The sequence below is a fragment of the Antedon mediterranea genome, chromosome 2, assembly GCF_964355755.1.
Source record: "Antedon mediterranea chromosome 2, ecAntMedi1.1, whole genome shotgun sequence".
NCBI lineage: Eukaryota > Metazoa > Echinodermata > Crinoidea > Comatulida > Antedonidae > Antedon > Antedon mediterranea.
In genome coordinates, this window is record NC_092671.1 from 34,985,234 (window position 1) to 35,013,195 (window position 27,962).

The window sequence follows — 27,962 nt, forward strand, 5'->3', positions numbered from 1 at the left end:
TTTTTCTTACTTTAATATTAAAAATGTTATTTTATTATGCAATGCTATGTCCAGGCCTACATCTATATTATGACTTCACTTGGAATCTACCAAGTTTATTGCCTTACTGTTCGATTTGAAATATCATCTTATTCTTACCTTTGTTATGTATTCGTGGAAATTTAGGTAGTCGTTTTGTTGCACCACAAAATAAGAAGAGAGACATAATGCGTTATTTTATGATATATATAGTAAATATAGGCCTAATACTAATAATATTTGATAAATTCAATCGAAATATTTTGGAAAGAAACTAAGCACAGGACAACTAAGTAAGGAGATGATGTCTCTTCACCGTGTTGTCGGAGCTAACGCTTGTAGTATACTGATGTTTATTGGTTATGTACACAAACTTTATTCCGCGCAACAATTGTGACGTCATACGTGTCATTAGGACAATCAAATATGAATTACATATTTTGCGTCATTCACTCACAGGTATCCTCTTTCTAGAATATTTTTTTACAAAAAACAATTAAAATTAATTAAATTGATTGCGATTTATTTACCGATCATTTTAAATATATTTGTATAAACTATGATTAAATATCAGATAAACATATTATTTAAATGAAAGTATAAAGCAAAATTACAAATTAAGAAAAAGTATTTGTTTCTTGCAGTTTCCAAGGAAACAAGGAATACACAAATGCTCACATTGGTAACCTAAACAACACATGAAATTTAAAAAGAAAACCCGAAATTGAAAGACATTTTCTCAAAAATGATAACATGTTGTTGTGTATTTAGTTCTCTGTTTAGTATATTTTTTCATAATTGTCACATAACAGCTATTTACTTTTACCAAAAATTAGATCGAATAAAAAAAACCAGTTAGGCCTACCTGATAAAGTTGCATTATGGAAAAATAGTAAGTCAGTCTGGAAGAATTAGTTTCCCAACTTGTATGTTGATCTATGCATTTTTGTTAACAGTTTTGATCAAATTGGAAATAATTAAAACTCTAAGATCGGATTCGAAAAGTATGTGTAGTAAGCTTCTCTGTCTGTAGATGGATTAACAAAGTGGTTTTAAAAGGCAAAAACAAACAACAAACACTAGGCCTACACGAACAAAATAAAGGACAAACAAAATATCAAAAAACTTAAAATGAAATGTGTTTTTTAAGCAATTTATAAATAAATACTAGAACAAAACTGAAAACGGTTGAAGTTTTATTTCCTAAAAATAAAGTTTACCGTAAAAATACCGTATTCTAAAAGTTGTATTGAGTGCCCTCTACGCGATAAACAATGTAAACGTATAGAACTCCAGAATAAGTTAAATGTCCTTAGTACTATATACGGTAAATCAAATAAACAAAACTTTAGTTTAGTTATAACATGGATGATTTTTACCTCCATGGTTAATAATAATTCGTATTCTAAAAGTTGTGTTGTAGCGCCCTCTACACGATAAACATTTTACGGTTGAATCGCTCGCTCGAGCTAACTTGTTTTGTTGTTGTTTGATGTCAAAAGTACGTAAACACGGTTCTCTTGTCTAGTAGTATTTCTTTAATTTGCTTGCTGATAAACATTGTCATCTCATTTATTCGGTATCGTTGGCTAGCTTCCTTCATCGTAATCACGTGCAGGTAAGTTTATACATCTCTATTTTGGAATTATTATGGTTTAAGTTCCTGTACGGTACTTTTTCAGTTTCTTTGCTGGTGGTTGAATGTGACTTTTTGTTTACCTGGTACGATCCATCCAGGTATCACATTGCATCTGCCGTACGCTGATGAGACAGGAGATCCTGTGAGACTAGCTTTCGACGGTTTTACAACTACTATTATTATTAACTGTATTATTACCATAGCCTAGTTGTGGTTGGTTTAGTTCATGCTCCAGTGCTTTATGTACCTAAAGTTGATGAATGATCTGAGTACAATGACCACCCCGCAACCACCCTCCCCCTCTTCCTCTCCCCCTTCCTCTCCCTACTCCCTCTCCCTCCCCTCAACAAAGTCTATATTAGCTTGACTGGAAAGGGAAAACAGTAGTATAGCGATAATTATGTGTCATGACAAGGCCTGCAAAGTTCTCCAATCCTGAAATTTGATCATGCATACGTATGATTCTCGAAATCTATGTGTCAATTATATACTGTATATTATAACATAAATAATTGGTAAGTAAATAAGTTTATCAATACATCCCCTGAATTTAGGTGTCATAATTGGTGTCAAAACCAAACAAATTTGTTGAATGATATATTTATTCTTTACACATGCTACAGTAATATAAGAATTAAACAAAAAAAAGTGGTAAAAGTACTTTAGTATGACCTTAGATTAAACTTAAACCTTTCTTTTAAATTTGAAATAAATAAAATACCAATACAAGGTCAAGCAACTAATGTTTATATTTAATAGTTAGATTTTCTGGTCTGTGATTGAAAATTACATTGAAGTGACCAAGGAGCTTTAATAAGAATAATAATAATAGATAATAAGAGAAAAGAGTGGAAAACAAAAGGAAGAGAACAAAAAGACAAAAACACCAAGCTAGCACCCAAACCGGAGTATGGGGATACACCATCACTGCTGGGGATCAGCGTGCATGGAAGTGCAACCCTTAATCCAGTCTGAGCTTCCGTTTAAACTGGGCTCACAGATACTGTGTTATGTCATAGCTGTCCTGGTTTTGATATACACAATTCAGCATTTGTTGATTGATTTTATTTAATAAGAAATAATATAGTATACTGTACAAGTGCGATGGTACAAATATATTGATGATGTGAAAGATTTACTTTCGCGTCGTTAGGTCTTCTACCGTCAAAAATATAAATACAGTCAACTCTCCCAATACCGGACACCCTTGGGCGGGCATATATTTTCCGGTTTTTCGAAAGTCCGGTTTCCTGAAAACATATTTTTAAAGTCATCACGTTGTCACCGAATGCTGCCCGGTACGGTCTCCTAGCGTAGGGAAGGCCTAGGCTAGGCTATGATTGTGTCAATCTAGTTTTAATTAAATAAATACTGATAGGCCTAGGCCTACTTTATTAATATTAAGCTACAGTAATTCAATTTACCTTTTTTAAAAGTTACATTATTTACTGTACCAATAAAACATGTTACAATAGTAAATTATTGTTTCTCAATGTGTTTTTAACGGCAAAAAGGCCTACGTACGTACGTACGGTGAACATAATTTCGGTCTGTTTATTGTTTTTCGTGAGCTAGCTAGCAGCAGCAGCATGGGTGAAGGGCTTTGATTGATGCGCATGTGCAGAGGTGTCATAATCAAATAAAAACGCCCACACCTAGACCACATGTTTTTTAAGCTCCTTTATTTTGACGTAATTTGATAGCAATGATGAAAATTGATTAGGTAAACGAGCCAAGCAATAATGACACAATAATTAATTGGTAACATTTCAAAGTTTATTAACACTAGTTAAGTCAAGTTCATTCCGTTTACGTTTTGCCATAATGATTTCCAAATTTATAATGATGCACATTTTTAGTCCCGTTTTTAGTGAAACATTCCTTTTTAAAGTCCTATTGCAATTGTGAATTTAACAATAATTTAAACAAAACAAAGACACAGGAATGTAAATTTAACTTTATTAAAAAACAATTCATATGCTAAAAAACAGGGAGTTGTTAACAACTCCCTGCTAAAAACAATAGACATTAAGACATAGCGCTTCGATGTGAAAAAGCCCACCGCAGTTCGATACGCAACAAAGCAATTGCCGCCTCGTGGGTTAACAATGAACTGACCTGTCAATCACAGTGTAGTGCTCCATGGCAACATTATTTGATCGTACCGCGAAACGTCGCGCACTTCATGCATGGTGAGGGTATGGTTAAAAGCTTTTGTACATTGTGAATGTAGTGAATCCGAGTCAGCGACGACGATGTTACGTTGTTTTCGTAAATATTTGGAGTTTTTTAACCGTCAGTCCGGTTTTCAGACGCTAATTTTCGTGTTTTGTACTTCATAATTTGTCCGGATTCCGGAATTGGGTATTCCGGTTTTCATAATAAATTACAGTACATTTAGAATAGGGACAAATTGGGCCCTCCAAAAAAGTCCGGTTTTTCGTGAATTCCGGTTTTGGGAGAGTCCGGTATTGGGAGAGTTGACTGTACAGAAATAAATTGAGAGTGGAAATAGTGCACTTATTTGACCCACAATCATCCAATCAAATGACAGGAATCTATTTAGATGTTATATAATAATAATTAATTAATTAAATTTGTATAAATATGTACTGTAATATTCGATTTATCTATAGTCATCAATAAGAAATATTTTTGTAACAAATTCTAAACATCACAACTTAATTATGTATGCCGTAGTGGTAAGAATCAAAATTAAATTCTGAAGGTGTCACCTACTGTATTGAGGTTATATTTGATTGATTTTAACCTCCTAATCAATATCGAAATTAAATCATTGCTGCGACAACCGCGACGCTATAGATTGCGAAATATCTTATTTTGAAGTTGATAGTTGGTCAATATTGAGATGGGACCTTTGTGCTGCAAATTATGGAGAAATTTACAATGGAATGAAAATAACGGTAAAATTGTCAGAAAATGTACTATAATTGGTTGTGTTGCACACTAAATAGCTGTTACTTAAGGTTTTAGCTAAGTAAGTTAATTAAAAATAATTGATTCATTAGAAAATTAATAACTTTTTATTAATATTTGGTGGGGACTTTATTTCAAATTGTCCACAAAAGTATGGTGTGGAAACTTAACTATTACATTTTCCAATAGAAAGATCTTCTGTACAAGTAATATGTTTACATAATAGCCCAAATATGCTTATTGGCACAAAATTACTGTATATCATCATGACCATAACAAAAATAAAAGCTAACCCTTTTATTATAATTTAATATCAATTTCCTCTAAATATAGCAATATAATTAAGTGGGATTTTTGGTTTATATTCTTTTTTCATTGTATTTAAATTGGCTTTTTGATGACAGGTTGGTTAACAATTTGAAGTAAAGCTTCTGTTTTGATTTTATGCATGAACGATTTAAGAATTGTGGTTCGAGTATGGAGTGACTACTGTCGGTTGAAAGAGCATTGTATCGAATGTTGACTGTTTGTGAAATCCAAATAAAAAGTATTTACAGGGTCGTTAAATGTACTTCCCTTTTGAATTGTGTTCTACTTTTCATGTTTGAACTGTCAGAAGATCATCTGTATGTTCCTTTTCAGGGGAATTTTTTTTTTTTAAGTTCCTGATTTCCTCATGTGCATTTTATGCCTACAAAACTAACTTTGAAACCTCATTTCTTAAGCACTTTTTTTGGTTTTCAAACGATTTGGCCCATAAATAACAATTAATCACTAAAATAATCAACCTAACCACTTAATACTGTTGTGAACTAACCCTAATTAATCTTTTCCACCCAGCAAAATCTGTGCGCCCGGCTGTAATAACGAATAGCATACTATTAGCAGGAAAACCCAATGATTTCTGTTGAAATATGATAACAAACATTCCATTAAAAATAAATTTATAAGATGAGAAATAGATAATAATTTTCATATAAACACATTCTTAACTACCCAGTGACCTACTGAAAAATAATTTAAAAAATGATAAAGATGAGGAAATCTGTGAGAATGAGAAAAAGCCACCCCAACAGAGGTTAAAACATTTTATTTACTGGTTCACCCCACGTACTTGGCTACTCGCTGTACTAAGTATGAGTTTTCTTGCCTTGTGTTTGTTGCGTGAAATCAAACTGATTTGATTTACACGTAGCGATGTTTGCAGCACTGTTGCGTCATCGGTTCCCACTTGTTGATACGTCGCTGCGCTGCGTTCTAGTGGGAACCATGCTTAGTGATAAGACACCATCAACAGGGTTAAAAAACATAAATATAAATAATTTAAAACCAAACCAATGAAATTTAAAGTTAAAATATTGGTAATTTTAACGTGTAAAATTAATGAAAAAAATGGTTGATTAAATAGAGATGGTCTTTATGACAGTTAGCGTAGTATTATACTGGCATATTTCCGCTATCAAAGTGTGTCCTGATCAAATATTGCACCTTATCATACTGTATGGTGTTATCACTTGGTACCAATAGTTCCTGATCTTTTGGGTTCATAATAATAGTTGAGGTCAACAGTACAGTATATTTGATATATAATCTGGTTATACTTTTTATTAAAAACCTATGTGTCATTTGATTGGTTGATTTGTGTCATGTGATATGTATTATTTTCTCCATTTCAATAGTTGGAAGTATATTATTGCATGCTTCAGCTTTTTGTAAACATTGTGCATAATATGCGACCAAACTCCGACCTGTAGTGGGCATCGTTTGTTGGCAAATGCGAATGGGAAAAAAAAATCGTTCTTAAAAGTGTTGATATTTATGATTTTATTTAATCTAATTATTACTGCTTGATAAAGTAGAATAATGTTTGCGGATGAATTATAAAAATTATTAATTAAATTATTAATAATTAAGTCTCCATTAGTTCGGCATTCTTATGTTGTTTATTTAGTTCGGCGTTCTTATGTTGCTTTTTTTGCACTCACATAGAATAGGTTGTTTATTGTCAAACCAGTGAATAGTAAAATTACTCTTCTCTGGTCAAACTGCTTTCCTATGTTAGAATCTATAACAAAATTAAAAGTGTTTGTTATTTTTATCCAATGTTTGCCATTTTTTTATTTCAAGTCATCATTTTACAACCCGATATTTGATTTCAGGTACTGTAAATAGTTTGACAATAAATGACCTATGTCAGTACAGTAGGAGAAAACAACTAGATTTAAATTTTCTGAAAAATGTTCGTTCACAGAATTAAAAATTTGAACTTTTAAAACGATTAACATGATAGTAAAAGTTATTTTTTATTAAACATGTGATAAATGTCAGATGTTTTTTACTCATACAAACAATTCAATATAAAATCCTAGATCCATTGTGCGCTAATACCTTTATTATATGATCTTTGACGCATTTGTTTGTATATGGGTGTTTTTCAATGACCGTATTAGGAGTTTTGATATGATGTCAATCACCTACCTCTTGTCAAAATTTCCACATGAGAAAGTGCCTGTTCATAGGTAATTTCACACAAAAGTCAATCAGGTGTTGAAATGAGTCATGGTTGAATTATACCTAAATGTATTGTTGGTTTAGAAGAGGGATAACCCAATTCTGGTGGAAAAGTTCAACTAATTGTGCTTTGTACAATATAGTACCTAGTCATGTTAAAGTATATATAGAGGTGTATGGTAAAAAATTCATGGAGAAGCATTCAATCAATGAGATGTCTTCCTGAACATGACATTGGGAGAAAGAAGTTTAGTGGCGGACGAGAATTGGAGGACCAAATGGCCTAAAAAAATTACAAAATAAATAAATGACTGGAGTTAAATCCACTTTTTACGTTCCTTTTAATAGAGTAAATGTCTCGAAAAGGGGGTTTCAGACACGCTTGCCTTCTTTGTATAACTAGTATTTAAGTAAATTTTGATATTTTTTTGAATAGTTATTCTTCATTTCAGATTCATTGTGCGCAATGCATTTTGGTATTTATAGCGGGCTGCTATAATTATTAGAATCGACTTGTTTTTCACATTTTTAACCGTTTAAAGACGAAAAAATTTATCGGAATAGGACCATATAGTATTATTTTTACATTAAATATAGTTTGTGATCTTAAATTAGATCTAAAACAGGTAGGGAAGGGGTCTTTAACTTCAGCATATACCTATATATATATGCATAATATGCGAGTCTCACTTATGAGGGCCCTTTTGTTATGCATCGCATGTATGTGGTTTTTAAATATTCATAAAAATATTCCGAAAAAACTTTATTTTGAAATTTAACTTGCCTATTTTTAAGGAAAATAGCCTAGGACTGTACATTATTTAATTCATTTGAGCATAATTTATTAGCCTAGGCCTATGTTTATTTGTATTTTATGAATTTTATCTGTATTTTACAGGAAAGGCAACTCTATTCGTCGAAAAATTAAACATAGAGAGTGTGTTTCGCGATTATTTTGAGTTAAAATAAGATAGAGGGTTGGTTCTACAGTGTACAACTTTAATATAATGTCTCATGCGTTGGACACTGAAAAAGTTGGCAGGCAGAACTAAATTTTAAAATATTCAGACCCTTAGACCCCTATTATAAAATACTGGATCCTCCAATGGAGATCTTCACTGCTTGGACAGTATGTTTACAGGGCTAGCCCAATTCTGGTAGCAAAGTACAGTGTTATATTACCAGTCATATCTTTCAGATCGACATTATGGTCTTGAGGTCATTGGCCCTGTTTATTTACTGGGTACTAAGTTCAAACCTTGTATAACCCTAATAAAAGTTTCCTCTCTAAAATCTTTTTAGTTTTATGTTTAATTTTAACAATAAAAATAATAACCAAGCAATAGATATGTCATAAATCGAGAGAAGGCATGCTATGTAATATCAACCCTTTTAATAGAATTTAATATGTATTGATCTTTCCATTTGTGCTACTTTATTTAATTGAATAATAAAATTAGAAATGTTCCGATACAAGTGCTACTGAACTAAATTCATTGAATTTTAAAAATATACTTACTGACGCGAAGAATTTATTTCATTTTTTGCCACTTTTTTAAACATTTTTACACAGGCACATGTCTCGAACCCATGCCTCTCATACACTAGTCCTTGTCCCATCCCCATAACGCCAAACTAATAAATTGAAATATTGATTTCTTTGTTTAAAATATGAAATCTTTCATTGATCTCCAGTAAAAATTTGTTCTTTTATTACTTGTCTTAAAGTACATGTAGTCTAGGCTCTTGAATGTATTTCAACTTTTTGGCAAAAATATATTTTGACACATTCTTGAGCTTTTCAGACAAAAATCGATGATGGACTACTGTATAACTATTAAGACAATAGAATACAGACTTATTAGGGCAAGTCTACAGTATATGAAGCAGTGCATAAAATAAAACTATAAATATGAATTAGTCAGATGAATTATGTCTTTGAATGAGCATAAAAATTGACCTTCGACTTCTGCATCTGTCTATATAATTCAACACAAAGTTTGCTTTGGTTGCTTGCATGGTATTTGCATAGTACATTAGCTTTAAATAATGTTAAAGTTTTTGCCTCTGCCTATTTGAGATGGCCTAGAAGTTTACCTTCTAGGTTATTATGTTTTCACCCCTGTATATTTGTTTGTTTGTGACCAGCCTAGAGGTCACAGTTTTTATCCAAATCTTGCCAGATATGATCTATGATAATATTACAGTGAAAACATTCTGACCAAAATTACAATATAATTTTTAATAATATTTTTAATTAACAACAATTTTTATATTATTTGTTTCTTATATTATAATATATAGTTTCTGTTGAAAAAAAGGAAACTTTAAAATAGTTTTATAAAAGATTGCAAACAATTGGGAAAAAAAGTTATTTGATGATTATGATGAAGAAGACCTGAACCAATTGCGATTTTTAAAAACTTATTTTTTGGCAAGAAAATAACCGTTCTTCCAAAATACGGTATTTCAATAAAAGTAATTATTTATGAGATGCCTGAGGTCCGAGATAGATCGCACTAGATTGGATCACTGTCTCGAAAAGCGGACCTCTGGAAATAATACTTTCTTAAAATTTGGACCGGTGATGTGGAATGAACTCCTGTCTGTGATCCGGAAACAAACCACAGTTTTAAAATTTTAAAAAGCCCTCAAAACACATCTATTTCCTAAGAAGTAACTCATTGTTGGGTGTGCTGATGTAAAGCGCTTTGATCATTTTACACTAATTTGGAAAAGCGCTATATAAATAAAATAATAATAATAATAATTTAATTTGAAAAATAACAGTTTTATTGTAATAAAATGTATTAAATTATTAAGTTTGTTTGACAAAAACAGTTTTATATTTAGTATTCCATTTCAATAGTTTGAATAAATTAACTGTGTGGCATTTAGAAATGAGAAAGTTGGTTATTGTCGTTCCTATGATAATTTGAAATATAAGGAATGTTATGCTAATGTGTGATATTGTTGCATATTAAATGATCATAGTCCTAGCAGGAATTCCCCCAGGGGTGCCTATTAGTGGAGCGATTGGCAAGTGTATTACGCTACTGGAATGCTAATGGCTGGTAAATAGAAATGACAACATTCTATAGTCTATAGAGTTTTGATAGATTCTGTAACAATAAAAAGTGTACTATAAACATAATGTATGGACAAAATAGAACACTATGCTTTTTGTATTTTTGCCTTTAAAAATATCCTCCTGAAAAATAATTTTTGAATTCATTTCTTGTTTTTGTTTTTTGTTGACTATGCCATTTTAATGTCACATACTGTAGTTGTTCACTTTGACCAAAAAAATTGATTGAAAACAAAAATTTACCCATTCGTTTTTGGTTGCATTTAACCACTTATTTTTTCATTTTATAAGTGAAAATATTATTTTTTTCATTATTTTTTTCAACAGAAGTGATTAACTTTTTTAAAACTACAAAATAACGTATTCAAAGTGTGATTTTATTTTTCATGTTTTTGGAAGACAGTACATCTTTAAAATTAAATAAAAATGCTATATCTCTTGCTTTCATCTTGTGAATATTTTACAATAGTTTAATTCTCTTTTGTCCAAATTACAATTTATTTCCTTAATTTTCTTCTGGGCCTATCATTGACTCCATAAACAGTTTCCTTCCAGTCTCAATGGCCATCTGTAAAATCAAATAATATTGTAACCTCTTTGGAGGCTATCTTGTGAATATTTTATAGGATCAAAATAATTAACACACTTTTACTTTATTTTGTTTTTTTATTCATTTGTGTAATTACTGTATCTACTGTACAGTTTGTCGATTAAAATTGGTGGGAGATAGGGTAGGGGTTGATAGTTTTTTTTCTCATTATACTTTTCTGTATGTAAATTATTTAATTGTTATATTTTATATTGTTATTTGTGAAGGATGCACCTTTGTGCTTAGTGTGCCACCGATCTAAAGGTGTAATGCTAAATAAATAAACAAAAAATATATATATATATATAAAATTGATTTTTTTTGTCGCCTTTTGTCTTAATATCATAATAGACATTGACCAATGAACACATTCTCTCCACTTTAAATCTGTCAGTGGTCATTCTTGTGTAATTTCTATTCTGGAAAAAGGGATAAACATTTCAACTGTCAATGTCATAGACAAAAACATAGTAAATTAATGTCTGCAAATAAAATGAAAGAAAGAAATCAGAATGAAATTGAAACTGATGTACTGATAATGATATTACATTAAAAAAATTAAGATGGTGTTTATTTTTCATTAACTTTCAACTGTATTTGACAATGAGGATGTATCAATCTATGTTGCGCATGCATGCAGTCAATCAGGACTTCACCTATGACAAGATAACCTCAGTGAATTTCAAAACAGTATTAAATTATTATTCTATTACCAATTCTTATTAAGTTGTTCAAATATACTAAATTTATTATTTCAATCAAAATGTCAAAATTTAAATGTTGATTCTTCAACTTTTGCCTTGAAGCTGTAAATTTCTGTAATGAGAAGAAAATTGAAATGATAACAGTTTTGGCCTTGTGGAGAATGCTTGCTTTATTTTCAACAAGGTAATTTTTAATCTTGGATAGTATGAGGAAATTACTGGTAAATTGTCAATATCGAGGGTCTAATTGTTTCTAATGCAAAGAAAATCAAGTATAAGTGTGAATGAAATTGTTTTTTCAGTGGTAGTAGAAATAGGACCAATGCCAAGTAATACCATACAGTTATATAGTGATATACCGCGTATAGTGGTTTAAAAAAGCATTTCGCTAAAAATGCAGTAGAGATATTCACAAAACACATTTAATTTTAGCTTTAATAAGAAATGTTCATTTGGATTTTTTATTACCATGCATATAACGCTTGTGTTTACACTCGATCGCAACACAACGACGAGGTGGGATGTAAGTGAGTTAACCAATCACAAGCAGTGAAATAAAGTGGTTCGATGATCGCACGAAAAGAGAAAAAACTTCAAGCCACAGTCTTGTCAAAGACCTCTATGAAAAAGTGGTCAGGTTGAGACCTTATTAACCATACTGGTAGACACTACAGCCACAACAAGCTATCGTTCGACGGGTCCATGACGTCGTGATTGATTAAATAACCCTAACGTTAATGCATTGTTTTGAGTACATGGTATCATACCTACATTTTTTTTAAATTAGGTAAAATTCACAGCTGAAGTTTCACTCAAGTGATGTTGTTTACATACTGTAGATTGCACAATACCATTGTTTTGCAGATGTTTTACAAATTAAATGCAGTAGAAAAAATTTTAAATAATCCTTAAGTTTATGTTTACATTTTAACTGCAAACGGAAGAGATCTGGATTAAAGCCCTCGCACACAACCACAATTTATTTTTATTTTATTTATTCGACTTCTCACTAACACATTGTTTGTGAAGAATCGGGACCAACAGGTGGTAAACACCTCTAAAACGGTCCAGTCTCAATTGCACAGTGGCTGTGTGTGACAGTGGCTGTGTTTGTGTGGACTAGTACACCCGGCTAACCCCCTACTCGTCTCGAAAGATGTACTAGGTTCTTTAAAGTGCACATGAGCTATGTGTACACTGGACTCGTTCCACCACCAGAACCATGGAGCGAGTAAGCCTCGAACCCTTGCCGATGTTATGTCTATGTAATCTGTTCCACTGTCTTAACCGCTTGGCCACTCGCTTAATAATAATAAGTCTCCAGTCTATGCTGGATCTGCATGTCAGGAGACTTCCGCTGTGGTTTTCAGATGGTAACAGGTCTTTGACTTGTATCAGATCTCACCATGTTTGTCAAATTCCTTTCATTGTACCATATCATCATCATATCTATCAAAGTTAAATAGCCCAATAAAGCTTACCAAATAGACCACTGTGGTACAGTACAAGGCTTTGATAAAGCCTTTAACACTGATAAAACTCCTTGACCAATGAGATGACCATTGAGTTTGACCCCTAGAATGTCCAAGGTTATGAGATTTACATCACAAACTTGCAAGTTGCAGACCACAATTAGTCCAATTTCAACAACACAAGTTCAGTAAATAATGTGCCATGTACTGTAATTAAAGGTAATATAATATTCATATTATAGGTATTGTAAATATTTATTTTAAATGTGTTTGTCATTGTTGTTTATGTATGTAATTTCCTGTGGTTGAGTGAATGTTTATGGTTTTCTAATTTTCAACACCAAGGTTATATAAATCAGTAGTTGGTTTAAACTTGTGGTACTCCACTGTTGGCAATAGGATAGGTTACTTCTGTAAATCAGTATAACTGTACCATTCTGTATTAGCCTAGATTTGATAATGATATTAACAAATTTGTTTTAGAAAGTATTTCAGGTCATCAGCTGATAAGAATTGAAAAAAAAACATAAACACATTTATTTACAATTTTTAAAATGAACACAATTAATTTTTGACTAAATAAATTAGAGAATTTTTCAGACCATTTTAAGTATTTCATAAGTTCCCAAGTATGCTCACAATAAAGGAATGTAGACCCAATGAATGTTTGAAGGATTCTTTATCATGATTCTGGATCCTTTTTCACTTTTTACTCCTGGCAGAGATCGCAACTCCCGAATTCCTTGTTTGTTAATGTTTTGTTGAAAGGAATAAACTAGATAAAATGTATTGAAAAAATAAACAGCTAAATTATTGTGTTTAATTTATTTCTATTGAAATTTTTAAATAACCGTGCGAACAATTTGAATCTTTACAATTACTATTATAATGACCAGATAATAACAAATAATCTTCTTTCTTGTTCGAAAAGTGTTATTCAACATGTACTGTACAATGACACATTATGCTTTACAGGACAATCGTCTATTCTTTTGAACAGTAATATAGTTTATATTTTATAGTGTTTTGCCCTTTTTGCCCTCCATAGAAATGCAAAGATGGCAACTGTACACAGTAAATCTTATTCACAGTATTTAATTGGTTTGTAGTATAACTATGTACTGTAGTTGATAACTAACCTAAATAATCCTTACCATTTGATTGGTTTATTTTGTATCATGTGGTGTTGGTTATTTCGTCCTAAGCACAGGTTAATTGAATATTTAATAGTACTAATAAATGGCCAGCTTTTAAAAAAAAATTCCCCCATATTTTGATTCAGACATTTTAACAATTTTAAATGGATTCGATTTGATATATTTTTTTAATTTTCTTTTTTTTTCTTTTGGATGATTCAACAGGAATAAAACCATAAAATTTACATTTTTTTTATATAAAAAATATGGCTTATATAATTTTGTCAATTTTTTATATAGTAGGCCTACTTTTTACAAAGTTAATATTGCATCATATTTTTAAATTCTGGGAATTAAAAAACTGCTTTTTCTTGTTGCATATACCTTGACATTTGACCTTCGTTGGTATTACAATCTTAGGAAACTTGTTCACTTCCTTTCGTACATTGCAGCTGCGTTAGGAAGCTTGAAAGTCGCTATAGTTGTGGCCATTGATTGGTAGCTGTTGATAACTTCAGTAAGTATTTTAGTAGTTTTGTTTATACATTGATTATGATATACAAGACTCTTTATTAAAGGGACAACTTCTGGACTAAACACAAATGTTCCCCTAAATAGGGTGTCCCTTGATATAGGTATTGGATGTCTATTACGTATTATAATTTTTTTTAAACTGTTTTCAACTTATTGTATTAAATTGGTTTCGATTTTAATTTTTTTTTTTTAAGTTAATAAGAATAATGTAAATATTTTAGGGTATATTTAAGTACAATTGATCTTGGATATCTATGTCATTCCTAAGAAAAAAAGATAATTACTTTTGATTCCACGAATGATAGATTGCCATCTATAATACAAAGTTTTGAGTAAGGGCTGAATCTTATTGCTAAATATTATTATTATTTTTATTTTTACATAAACAAGTTAAAATGCTAACAAAATATAGTTACTTCAGTAACTACAGTATAATACTGTGGTATTAGAAAATGTTATTCAACTTAGTATAGTGTCTAATAACAAAACTAAACTTTTTATATTTATGTCTCAATTGTAAACCTGATTGTACAACAGAAAGTGAATTCTATTTATAGTAATTATATCACCAATGGTGTCTACTATTACTAATCGACAATCATACTTTTTCACTTAAGTCAATTAGACAGTTACTTAAGTTGTATTCACTTTGGAGTTTTTGCATTTTAAAATGGTGAATAATATGGCCATTGGTTGGATACATTTTCTATATTTTCCTGATACAAAACCTTTCACAAAATCACCATAGGATTTGAGATAGAAGTTCATTATCTGTTTTATGGGATGGTATTGGCTAAAATTATACCTAATAAAAAATATAGAACAGATTAACTAATTGAAAAAACTAGACACATTTATTGATATCAACATGTAAGACTATAAAGAGTGTAAAGTCTACCAACTGATAAAGCACCTAATTGTCAGTATAAATACATAACAATGTGTACATAAATCAATATAATCCATGGCATAGGCTTGACATTATAGTGTAGTATTTTCTAGGTTATACAGTATAACTAATTGTGTCAACCATTGTTTACTGTACCAGGATATATGTAGTATATTGGATTCTTCAACAAACCTAAAGTGAAGCTGTAACTGGCACTTACCTAAAACTAATGAAGGATCTAGTTGCAGGGCCGTAGCCACCAGTATAGTTAGTATGGTTTCAACCTGACCACTTTTTCACAGAGGCCTTTGACAACCCAGTGGCTTGAATAGCGATTTTTCCTATTTTGTGCAAAACCCTTTACTACTTTATTCCATGAGATGAGCATGTGAAAATGTGCATTTTTCTTGCGTTTTTAACTAAATTCAATTCAACTTTTATTTAATTTATGTCCACATATAAAAATGAAGAAATACAAAGTATTATGTAACAACCATAACAAAAAAATCATGTTTATGTTATTTACTTCCACTTTGTGTTGTACACACATGTGGTCAATAGCTTTAGCATTATTCTAGGAACTTTGGCATTTGACGTTTATCAATAAAACAGAAGTTAATGTTGTAAGCATTAAATGTAATACCGCATATCCTGAAATTGCACAACTTGCTGTGACAATCGTTGCCTTCAGCTATATATTGGACCAATGGAGACTTAATTGGTGTAATGTCAGGGTTATTTGTATACAAAATAGAAATTTATGTGAAACAATTACTTCAAAATGATTGTAATTTTCCTCTTTTTTTTTTGCCAATATGGAGTTTTCAATCATGTTTACTACATTTCAGAATAAAGATAAATAGCAGTTGCCAGAGTGAGATTAGTTACTGAGCTACTTACCTTGATAAACTGGCATATGACACATCAACAAGGAGCGATTGAAGCGTGTAATTGTAATCATTGCTGTTATTTTTCTTTGAGCAGCATGACATACATACAAACTTGTACTTGTTACTGCTTTGATAGTTTTCTCAGTTTTGAGTGTTAGCTCGTTATCAAAATGCAATTTAATACATTATGTAATGTGTTCTTTTCACTGATAGAATGAAAAGGATTAGCACACTCTATATCCACAATCAAACTGAACTTTTTATACTGAGCAACATAAGTTTCACCAAAAACAATAAAACATAAGGAGTGATGCAATGAAAGAAATTTAAGCACTAAGTTTCCTACATACCATTATTAATAGGAAGCTTTTGATTTGCGATTACCTAGGTCAATTCAATCAATGTGTCATTGCCTGGACCTAGAAACCATCAAACCTGTGTCGAGGTGGGGAGCGAGGACACATGCCCCTATATTCGCTCACAAAATGTACTTAACATCACATAGTTTGATTGTCATTCTTGGCTCCCCAATTGTAAAGTGAAAGCATTATAAATATTTAGCAACATTTTTATTATCTGTTTGTTATATTTTATAGGTGAATGAAGACATAGTTGCAGGTTTCAACCTTGCTGGTTGTCAAAAGTTTTATCACCATGGTGGACACGTCACCAGTTGTGCTTCAACTCCAGGCTTCATTTTCAAATAGTCATAGTGACTCGATTACAACGGTGAAAAACATTACAGATGAGTCATATGTAGATAAAAACTGTAACGACACAACGGAAGAACAAGAGAAGACAGAAAGGTATTATTATTATTAACATGAATAAAAGAAATATTCTTTAAATATGCATTGTACAGTTTCTCTAGCTGCCTAAAGCTTTGTCTACACTACTAAACTAGTTTGACAAAACATGTGTTGTACCCAAGTATGGTAGTGATATACCCAAATATGGTAGTGATATGACATCATCATGTCCATATATGGGCACATCACATTTTTTTGTCACATAAAGTTTGATAGTGTAGACAGGGCTTTGCATTGCTGTGTTTTAAACTGATTTGCTTTTCTGTAGATTGTCGCAATTGTCAACACTTTTATGTTAACACCATTGTGTGCTTCTGTATATTGTCGGTTCACACTTGAGAAACACAAAGTTATTTTTATCTACATCGTTGCGTTGCGTCCAAATGGGAATCGAATGTCTCAACCATAGCGCTTGGTGAAACTATTGTGATTGTATTGATAACCATATACAGTATACCTTTGAGTTGTAAGATAAGAAAAGTTTCATTTTTAATATTATAACAATTGTTTAGTGTTTACAAAATTATTATGAAATTCTACCATATGATTTCAGTGATCAAGATTATGAGAATTATGAAATGGAAAATCGCTTTCGACAAAGATTAGGTAGCGCCGCGTCGGTAATGGACGCCAAGAACCATGCTTTTGAACGTGTAAAAGAGGAACTCCGCAGTGCACAACAGGTAACGTATATGAATTAATGAAATCCGCATAAATTAGTGTATTATCAGACATTTTCTTATTATTGTATTATAATATTTAAATAAATATTTATTTATTTTATTTCTTTATTTCAATTCTTCATACCAACAGCGAGTCATCGCCACTTACAGACAGATTTAAGTTATTACTACTACTATTTTTACTAATTACAAAATATTTTTTAGTGAGAGATCAGTATATCAATTTTTAATGAACATATTCATATTTGGTTAACTGTAGATGGATTGAATGATGTTTTTTTATGATGTTGATATTTTTGTCATACAGTTAAACCATGGAGTTATAACTCCATGGTTAAACAATATATAGATTTTTTTTATGAAGGATATAACAAATATGACATGATGACCTAGCTACAATATGAGCATAAACCTAAAGCACAATTTATTGTTTTTACATTCTATTTTATTGTTCAAGTATTATTAGCTAAGTTTATTGAAGTTTTTTCCACGGGAAATATTTGGGGAATTTATGAAACTAAAACCAAATGATTCAATTGTTTACAAGTACAGTATACATAGACCAATTTATTAGTTTACTTTAGATATTAATAGACATATTAAATGCATAGATTTTAAAAATAAGATACTGACATTGATATTAATTAATTATTAAATCAAATGGAAGAAAACATTTTTTTCTGTTTTTTTACTGCTTTTTAGGTATACAGTAGAACGGCTTCTTTGGGACACCTCTATTCAGAGGACACAATTATTAAAAGGACACTTTCCTATGGACGTACAAACGACAATAACTGTTTGTTTTAACACAAGGCCAACCCCATTAAGGGTCCTAAAAGTGTCCCCTTAATAGGTGTTTTATTGTGATAAACTTTATCTTTAAGAAAAAATCATGACAACATAACATTTATATAATAATGAAATTGTTGCTACACAGATGTTAGTATAACCTTTCTGACCATCTTATCATAGTGTTTTAAATGATTGTGGAAACTATGTATGATACGGCTATTTCCGTTGTCATTTCCTGTATTACCCTTTACGTCCTGGAACGAAATGAATTACGAACATCTATCTGCAAACATGTTATACTTTAATACACCAATCTTTTAAAAGTTTGTTTACTAAAAATGCTTATCGCCCACACAATGGATTGATATAATAAAATAAATAAATACTTTATCCCAATCTCAATTCGGATCTAATCCCACTACCTACTTTATGTCTGATTTCACAAACAGGCATATCCCTGTGCATAGTCCCAGTATTGACTTTTGGTCTGGATGTAGGTTTTTCAGATGATTTTTACAAGAAACGTTTACCAATCATTGTTTTTCTGAAACATGGTTTCCCCAGGTTTAGTCTTGGTTTTGTGTGCTAGGGGGTTGGATTATACCAAAGGATATACGGTACATATCACACATACTGTATGACTTTTCCTTTGAGACACCCCCTTTAAGGGGACATTATCCTGTGAAACAAACAAGGGACAACATGTTCTAACACTAATAGCCAACATACCTTATGAACACTTTGTTGGGTTCTGTCCCCATAGAGGTTTCACTGTACTTAATATATTGCCTTTATTATAATATGCTCAACATAAACTGTTCACTTATTAAAATTGGTTCCTAACCTTGAAGTTTGTCTCCAAACTAGTTTTCAATAGTGTAATTTTATTCTTTTATTGTAAATGGTATGTGTGACATGTGTGCAGAGAAAAACAGCAACCTCCTTCTTTTGTGAATTTACAATAAAAATAACACAGAAATATAGACACAATTCTACTTAATTTAATACTTATATAAATTTGTATTTTTACCATATCTGTCGGGTCTTTTGCGTGATATTTAAAAATGTTTTTTTCTGATAAATATTTAATGTAATGCACACTTCATCTTTCCACTTAAGTAGGAGTTGCTGTAGCAGAAAGAAATAGCCAATGCTAATGGTATATGTATTATTTGTATCCTCCTGAGATCTGCATCATACATATTAATGATAAGACCATATGAACATATTCATATTGCGTTGACTCGGTTTTAAAACGTGGATATAATATTGAGCCTTTTGTGTTTGAGTCTTGATTTTAAATTTTAAATTTCTGTACTAAAAGTAATTTAAAGTGGGGAAATTTGTAATATCTATAACCCATTCATTTATTTATTAAATTTTGTTTAATCAGGGTGATTCAAAACATCCGGGGCTGACATGCATGAGGCCCTCAACACTTAAAAAACGGGAACGATATAAATACTATACTAGTGAACTAGATAAAATATCTTTGTCAACCTTCCAGATTTTGTCTTATTTTTCCATAATAGTGTTTTCTCTATGTGGTTGATTTTCTCTTTTTAAAAAAATATAATAACTTCATAAAGCAGAACACTATTAAAATTAATAATAGTTTGTCAAAAAGTAGTTCTTACAGAGATGTCATTTTTAGCTGTGCACTTTGAGTACTACTACTTCACTATTAAAAGTAAATAAAAGTAGCATTGTTTATTATCAACAAAGAGTGTTAATTTTAATTTTTCAGTCCTTGAATAGTTATCTATTTTAGCGATCAATATCAAAGTTTGATATAACAATCTTTAGAGCGCCATCAGCATTAAATACAACTCGTTGATCAAAATGTATTAATCTCTATAGATGTAATCTTACAACAAAAGGTGGTTGAACCAAAGAGTATAATATATATAGTGTACCTCACTGTTTATATTTATTACTGTTTATTTATCAGAAAAATTTAACGTCCATCGTAATTTTTATTGAAGTGTATACAATAGCATCTTTGTAAGTGTTACCTTAAAGAAGTACCCAATTCTAATATAATTTGATAGAATGAAATATTGAATAAATCAATATAGACTACTGAAATCTAGAGAGAGTGTGTAACCTACTCCCTAGACAACTGAGTACAGCACCTTAATTTCTGAATACCAGGTATTACCTGATATCTATTAAGAAAGTATCTTCACATATTATATTATATTATCAAGTATTTAATTTTCACTGTAAATCTTTATTAAACCCAAAATAAACCATAACCTATTTAACATTAAAAAATACAGCTAATCAAGTTCAGGCCCTAAACAATAGATAACACATACAATTATAATTAAATAAATAAGCTAAAACAACCAACTATAATTGACATTTGTCACAAGATGTATTCACTCACCAGCATTTGGGTTGAGAATCTTGATTTTACAATAATATTACACAACTATTTTTATGACACTATGCATTCTCTTACAGGCACTAGAGTTAAAGGATGAGGAAGTTGCTCTTATACGGGAAAAGATGGACCATGAAATTGAAGAGTTAACCGCCAGTTTGTTTGTGGTAGGGATTTCTTTAAAGTGCTGTAATATCGTATTTAAACTACTTGAGTTTAATCACGAATAGACTTTATTTTCTCGATATTTTATTCTGCAGGAAGCCCATGCTATGGTAAGAGAAGCCAATCTAAAGCAAGCTGAGGCAGAGAAGATTCTAAAGGAAGCCCAGGGAAAGGTAATAATGATGACATTCTAAAAAATCTGGTAGTTTATAAAACAATTCCAGTAAGCACCATTTGGGTGGGTATGGTAAATGGCACCCCTGCCTTAAATGCTCAGCCATTTGACTCGCTCGACAGAACTGGAGACTAAAATAATCATATTACCAGTTTTCTGACATGACAGTACAATAGAGACTTTAATTTTAACAGTATTTTGTATCAGCCTAGACCTGATAGAATCATGTCTTTGACATCTCTAGCCTTAGCTCCTCTGCTAAAATCGCATTACTCAGGCAAGTCATTTCTAACGGCACACTGCATATAGTCTTTCTTTAAAGGAACATTTAATTCAATATGGCATAGTAGCTTCATTTAAACATTTTTTAGAGGTTTAACTATTTTGTTTATATTGAAGGTGCATGCATTTATTTAACATTTTATTATCGATTTTTGGTAATCTCTTTACAGATTGATGTACTGCAAGCAGAGGTCACTGCCCTCAAAGCAATGGTCCTGACATCAACACCCAGTATGCCATTACCTCCGACACAATCACCGAAGAAATCTATAAGCATATTGAAACGACACAAGCCACAGAATCCAATCATCAGTCAACAGATGAGTATGTATAGTCACCATTGGAGGAATCCAGCATTGCTTGATACACCGCTGGAACGAAGTAACAGCAGTCCAGCAGCTATTAACAACTCAACAGTACAGGAGCTAAAAGAGGTGACAGGAATGCTTTGATATGATCATTATAGGTTATATCATGCCTACTTACCTGGATGAACCTGAAGAGAGAACATAACTCGAAAAGAATTGATATGAACACTTCAGACAAGACAGTGATATCATATTGGAACGTGTTAAATGATGGGCAAGGCTGCCCATGTGAGGGCACGGCTCACAGACTATACCACTGTCTTGGAGGGGTGTCACCGTGTTAATTCTTCCGTCTTTCTTCTTGGCTAAAAAAATATCTTTTCAGTGCAATATAAATAATAGTATAAATTAATACACAAAATTTGTACTTTATTTGGAAGATAATCTTCAGTTATCACTCAATATAAATTTTCATGAAACACTAGGAGTGGATCCAGGAGGCAGCACTATGGGGCGGGTTCTAAACTAATTTTTATCTGTATATTTGACAGAATATTAATATTATATGTTCCAGCCCAAATCCTGATATGATTATAATAATGTATTTATTAAATTTATGAACAAAAACTATATTTGTGGTACGAAATGGCAGCTTTTTTGGATGCCATCTTGATTAGATGATTACTGCAGTATATTTGCAAAGACATGTCTTTTAATTATTTTTAGTAGGCTACGTAGGCTAACAAAAAACTTCAAAAATGGAAGAAACAAACGCTAATAGCTAATTAATAATTAATAAATTAATTAATAATTGCTACCATTTTTTAAAGGCGGATCCAGTAACATTACATGAGTTTGAAACGTGGAAGAAATCACCGTCATTGTCCATGGAAAGTGCGTTCATGAAACGTATACAGCTTGAAGATGTGCAACCGTGTTTGACATTCCCGAACAACGCCCTCACTGAAATGGTCCAAAAATGCGTCCTAAACAACTCATTATGTATAGAACCAATTCATGGTTCACCAAACACAAAAAAGTAAGAAATTAAAAATTATTAGGAATAAAGTAAAACTCAGCATTTGGGACAACATTTTTCATGGGACAACTTTATTAAAGGGACACCCCTATAGGGGTACTTTCTTGTGAAATAGATGAGGGTCAATGTATAAACACTTCAGCCAACTCATCATATTCATTTATTCATTAGTGGAAAATTACTTCCATGTATTGTCTTTTGCATATAAAATATACATAGAAATTATGTTTGCTTTGAGATACAAACACAGATAAATCAAAAACTAACAAAACAAACAATTAAAAAGTGTCACAGCACTCTTGTACGGTTTACTGACAAGAATTCAGTGCCCGAATGGCAGCTGGATAAAAGCTGTTTGAAATCTATTTGTACGAGAGATGATGGACCGGTAATTCCTATGACACACTTTGTTATGTCTCTAAATAGGAGGTTTACTGTAGTATGTTGCCATGTCTATATAATGTATTCTTCGTCTTCAAGTTCCGCAATCAAAATATTGATTATTATGGAACTAGAAGGCCTACTTTAAGTAGTGGTTGTGTGTGACAGTGGCTGTGTGAACTATAGTACACCAGGGTAACCCCACTACTCATCTCAAAAGATGTACTGGGTTCTTTAAAGTGTACACCAGCCTGACTTTAAGAGTCGGGCTGTTTAGATCGAAGAGAACGCAAGAAGGATTACTGTGGACTACTTTACCAAATGATGAGTTTGTTCTCAACTTTAAATCCTTCTTGCGTTCTCTTCGATCTAACCTGCCCAACTCTTAACTTTTTTCTTATTTATTTTATTTATAGACTAATTTTATTTTATTGACAAATTTTTATGACATTTTTAAAATTTATATGAGGAGTAGCCGACTCATTTGAGTTACAGCAATGTATTTTGCTTAAGCTGCCCCTGCCCAGTATCTCTTTTTTTTTTATTATATACATATAGATTTATATTATTGATTTTATGCTGGTCAAATAAATAGACAAAGAAGCAAAAAGGAGAAATATTGTGTACACTGAACCTATGATTTATAGTCCTCATCTGTAAAGATCTACCACCATTCATCCATGTTACCCTTTTATTAATTTATTTACAGAATGTGTGCTTTGACCTCTGAGAATCGTGTTTGTAAATATCGTTTAAAGTTGGAAGATCCTGATAAATGGTGCGATGTTTCTACGTCAGCAAGAAATAGAGTGAGTAATTCTAATACACCTTTTTTTTCATTTAAAGTACTAATTTAACTTCAGTTTATGTTCTGTATAAACTATTCACTATACAGTATATACTATTTCATTGTATGTACTATTGCACTTTCATTACATACAGTACGATTTCAATATATGAACTATTTTGCTGTATAAACTATTCACTATACAGTATACTATTTCATTGTATGTACTATTGCACTTTCATTACATACAGTACAATTTCACTATATGAACTATTTTGCTGTATATACTATTCACTATACTGTACTGCACTATACAATTGTACTATTGCACTTTGGTTACATACAGTACTATTTCACTATGTATTATTTCATGTTATGTATTTCCTTATTGTACTATTTAACAATATTGTGTTCAACCAATCAATTACCAATGCTTTAGTTGAAAAATTAATATAAAAAATACAGAAGATACATAAGCTTTTTTTAAATACATATTTACATATTTTTTTTCAGATTACTGCCGTATGCAATTGTTTTACCTATTTACGTTACATACAACAAGGTCTTGTTAAAAGTGAAAGTAAGTTTTTTTAATTTGAAACCACATGGTTTATAATAGTAAGAACATTTTTTGGCATGATGTTGCATGATTTGTGACTTTGACTTTGAATATTTGAACCTAAGAAAACAACAACTTAGACGAATTTCGACTTTCAATAATCAATAATATTTATTATACTCTTATTTTTTACAGCAATTGACATGTACTGGGAAATAGTACGGCTCCGAAAGGAAATTGCGTTGGCGAAGTTGAGTTTATAAATTCAATGTCGGATGATTGAGATACAGAACAACAAGATGACTTAAATCCAGTATAAAGATGTTAAGAATGACTCTTTGATATGTATTTGTTTCTCTTGCCAAGAGGTCAAAGTTCACAGAGGGTGGGTGTTACTTGGTGATGTTATCAGGTCATTCTATCAAGCTACTATAAATGTGTCTTCCTCCATTTACAATCATTTTTAGTGTATGTTAAAAACGTTCATATATGGACATGATGATGTCATATCACTACCATATTAAGCTTATAGCTACCATATTTGGGCACCGTCATAACACTTTTTTTGTCAAACTAGACAGAGCTTTAGTGAATGTTCACTTTTATTATGGTCGTCTTTCAGGTATGTCAATTAGTCCCGAAAATAATTATAACAGATAGTTCATGATATTTAGCATTATTGGCATGAATTAGACTCTTGTCTGATATTATCTCAAATTCCTGGATCTGCTGCTGGTTCCAACATGGTAGCCTGGAGTTGGTTAGAGATCTGCCACTGCCACCCCTGCATTAAAGAAATCTGGTGAATTTCTAGACGTTGTTAAAGAAATTCGGAGAATTAAAAACAAATTTCAAGATTAACCTGATAACAATGCAAGATACAAGAAAAACCCAAGACAAACAATATTTGCTGCCCTCTACCTGTTGGATAGTTGTCTGGTGATTTTTAAATTATCTTTTTGTTTATAATTGTCGTGAAGTTAGCAAAATATGAATGCATTACACAACAATAACAATCAAAATCAATCAAATTTATTCATAAATTGGAGTATTTTGTAGGAAGTTCATAAAACCAGTTGTATTAGGAGAAAATTATGGTAAAATCAGGTGAAAATTACATTGAATTGGGTAAACTGGAGATTTATCTTAAAATCAGGTGACACCAGACAAAATCAAGTGAGTTGGCAGGTCTGTGGTTAGCATGGGTGGGTGTATATATTAATTATATTTCAATAATCAACAATCATATTTATCATGGAGTGAATATTTATTGTTTTAAATTAGATTGACTGGGTTTATACATAATGGCGATTGTATTTTGAAAATCATATTTATCTTGATATGCTTATGATATTTTTAAGCACATGGAATATGCTGCAGGCACCACAGAACTGAAACATTTAGTCAGACATTCATGAAAACCGAAAGCCACCCGATATTTATTTTATTTCACATCCAACAGCTAAAGGCCAATAACAGAATGCCTTATAAGACACAATATAAATATATATTTTTAAAAAAATAGAAGCAACGAGAATACAACAGAAAGAAAGGCAAAAAATGGTAACATTTAAAAACAGATATAATTTTTTTAATTAAGGGTAAATGAACGCTCGGTATTTAGAAAGGTCAACAAGCAAATGACAAATGATGTTTGAAAATTGAGTAAATGTAATCTAAGGCTTAAATAGAAAATATCAATAGAAGGATTATTATTAACTAAATTATTATATAAAAGGGGGGGGGGGGGGGGTAAGGGGAAATCTATGGACAACACCATCCTTAGTATAGTTAACTCTATTAAAGGGAACAACTAAAAAGGTCCTCATAGCGTGGGCCAGGTCTATGTATTTTAATAGGGAAAAGGGAACATAATTTAATAATAATATAAATAATACTAGAGGGTACTCCGAGAGTACAAACCTCCCCCTACTGTAAAATTCCCCTACATAAAATTCCCCCTGAATATTTTTTTTTTACATTTTTTTTTATTAGTTCTAAGTGTAAATATGTTAACTGCACACTACAAAGTTGTGGATGACAGTGTGGTGTAATGGTTATGTATCCAGCCTCTCACAGTTAAGATCTCTGGTTCAAGTTTTTATTATTTTTTTTTTATTTTTTTTTTTGTTGGTTTTTTGTGGACCTTGATCTTTGACCCTGACCCTTCAAAATGTAACCACAATTATATGATGTGTCATTGATCATTGTGGCTAAGTTTGGTGAGAATCGGATAAAAACTGTGGTCTCTAGGCAGTAAAATAGTTTTTTGTTAGTTGTGACCTTGACCTATGACCTTTTCCCCTCAAATTCGAACTCGTCCGAGCTTTTGGGGCATAGATCATTGTTGCCAAATTTGGTGAGAATCGGATAAAAACTGTGGCCTCCAGGCTGTTCACAGACACACACACAAACACACACACAAACATACAGGGGTGAAAACATAACCTCCTTGGCGGAGGTAATAATTTAAATATGTGCACGAAAATTAGTTTGATTTGCATAGAAAAGGTGTTTATGTCCTCATAAAATAAGCATGATTAATAACAAGTTATTTGGAGGCATTCCCGACCTTCAAGTTCCATTTCTGCTGATTGAAGTCTTTCTTTTGTATCTTGTATTTAGCGGTTCAAGCTTTGTCAACGACACTATCAAACTAATTTGACAAAAAAAAATGTGTGATGCCCAAATACGGTAGTGATGTCCATATTTGGCACATCACTTTTTTTTCACACAAAATTTGATAGTGTAGACAGAGCTTTATATATATATTCATTCAATTCCCTCACTTGCACTGATGAAGGGCTAGTGTTGCCCGAAAGCTCTGCTAACTTTTCTGGCTGTTTACTTTATCGTTTTGATTCGCTTTTTATTTTTGTATCTCCATTGAGATCCAGCCACTGATACCCACAGCATTGTCATTTTTTTCAGTAATTTACCTTTGGATTTATATATATTCATATATATATGTGGTATATTTATCTTGTATTTAGTATACCTGAAATGTATGGTAATTATCTTGTTCTAAATTACAAATGTATAGAAATTATCTTGTTTTTAAATTACATTTTACTCAGTACATCTATTAAAATTAGTATGAGAACATTGATTGTTCTTAGCCTGTATTCTACACCTGTCCTCCCATACCTTAATCATGGACCTATAAATTAGATATTTATTTATTTA

The 27,962-nt window shown here is 31.4% G+C and overlaps 2 protein-coding genes across 4 annotated transcripts in view; one reads left to right on the top strand and one right to left on the bottom strand.

Moving 5' to 3' along the window:
- The window catches only part of LOC140040870 (uncharacterized), a 229,755-nt gene extending 213,742 nt beyond the window's left edge, over nt 1-16,013 (bottom strand). Inside the window, exon 1 of one of the 2 annotated variants that reach the window (XM_072087119.1) lies at nt 16,003-16,013. The gene's annotated coding sequence lies outside the window, so the exon portion shown is untranslated. The remainder of the gene's footprint in view (nt 1-16,002) is intronic. The other variant, XM_072087120.1, reaches the window with a different exon arrangement.
- LOC140040872 (rab-3A-interacting protein-like) lies at nt 1,505-27,944 on the top strand. Of its 2 annotated transcripts, none has more exons than XM_072087121.1 (10): nt 1,505-1,636; nt 17,004-17,213; nt 17,770-17,899; nt 21,161-21,247; nt 21,341-21,418; nt 21,873-22,136; nt 22,841-23,049; nt 24,140-24,239; nt 24,731-24,797; nt 24,972-27,944. In XM_072087121.1, the coding sequence occupies exons 2-10, from the start codon at nt 17,062-17,064 to the stop codon at nt 25,037-25,039; spliced, it is 1,155 nt and encodes a 384-aa protein (XP_071943222.1). In that variant the 5' UTR covers nt 1,505-1,636; nt 17,004-17,061; the 3' UTR covers nt 25,040-27,944. The 2 variants fall into 2 exon arrangements, with proteins under 2 accessions (XP_071943222.1, XP_071943223.1); XM_072087122.1 differs by lacking the exon at nt 1,505-1,636 and adding an exon at nt 14,375-14,611.
- The last annotated feature ends 18 nt before the right edge of the window (nt 27,945-27,962 follow it).

Excerpts from the sequence above, each read along its gene's own strand:
- LOC140040872 (XM_072087121.1), top strand. The coding sequence starts at position 17,062 with ATGGTGGACACGTCACCAGTTGTGCTTCAACTCCAGGCTTCATTTTCA. Across the intron at positions 17,214-17,769 it reads GAACAAGAGAAGACAGAAAG|TGATCAAGATTATGAGAATT; the intron begins GTATTATTATTA and ends ATATGATTTCAG. Across the intron at positions 21,248-21,340 it reads TAACCGCCAGTTTGTTTGTG|GAAGCCCATGCTATGGTAAG; the intron begins GTAGGGATTTCT and ends TTTATTCTGCAG.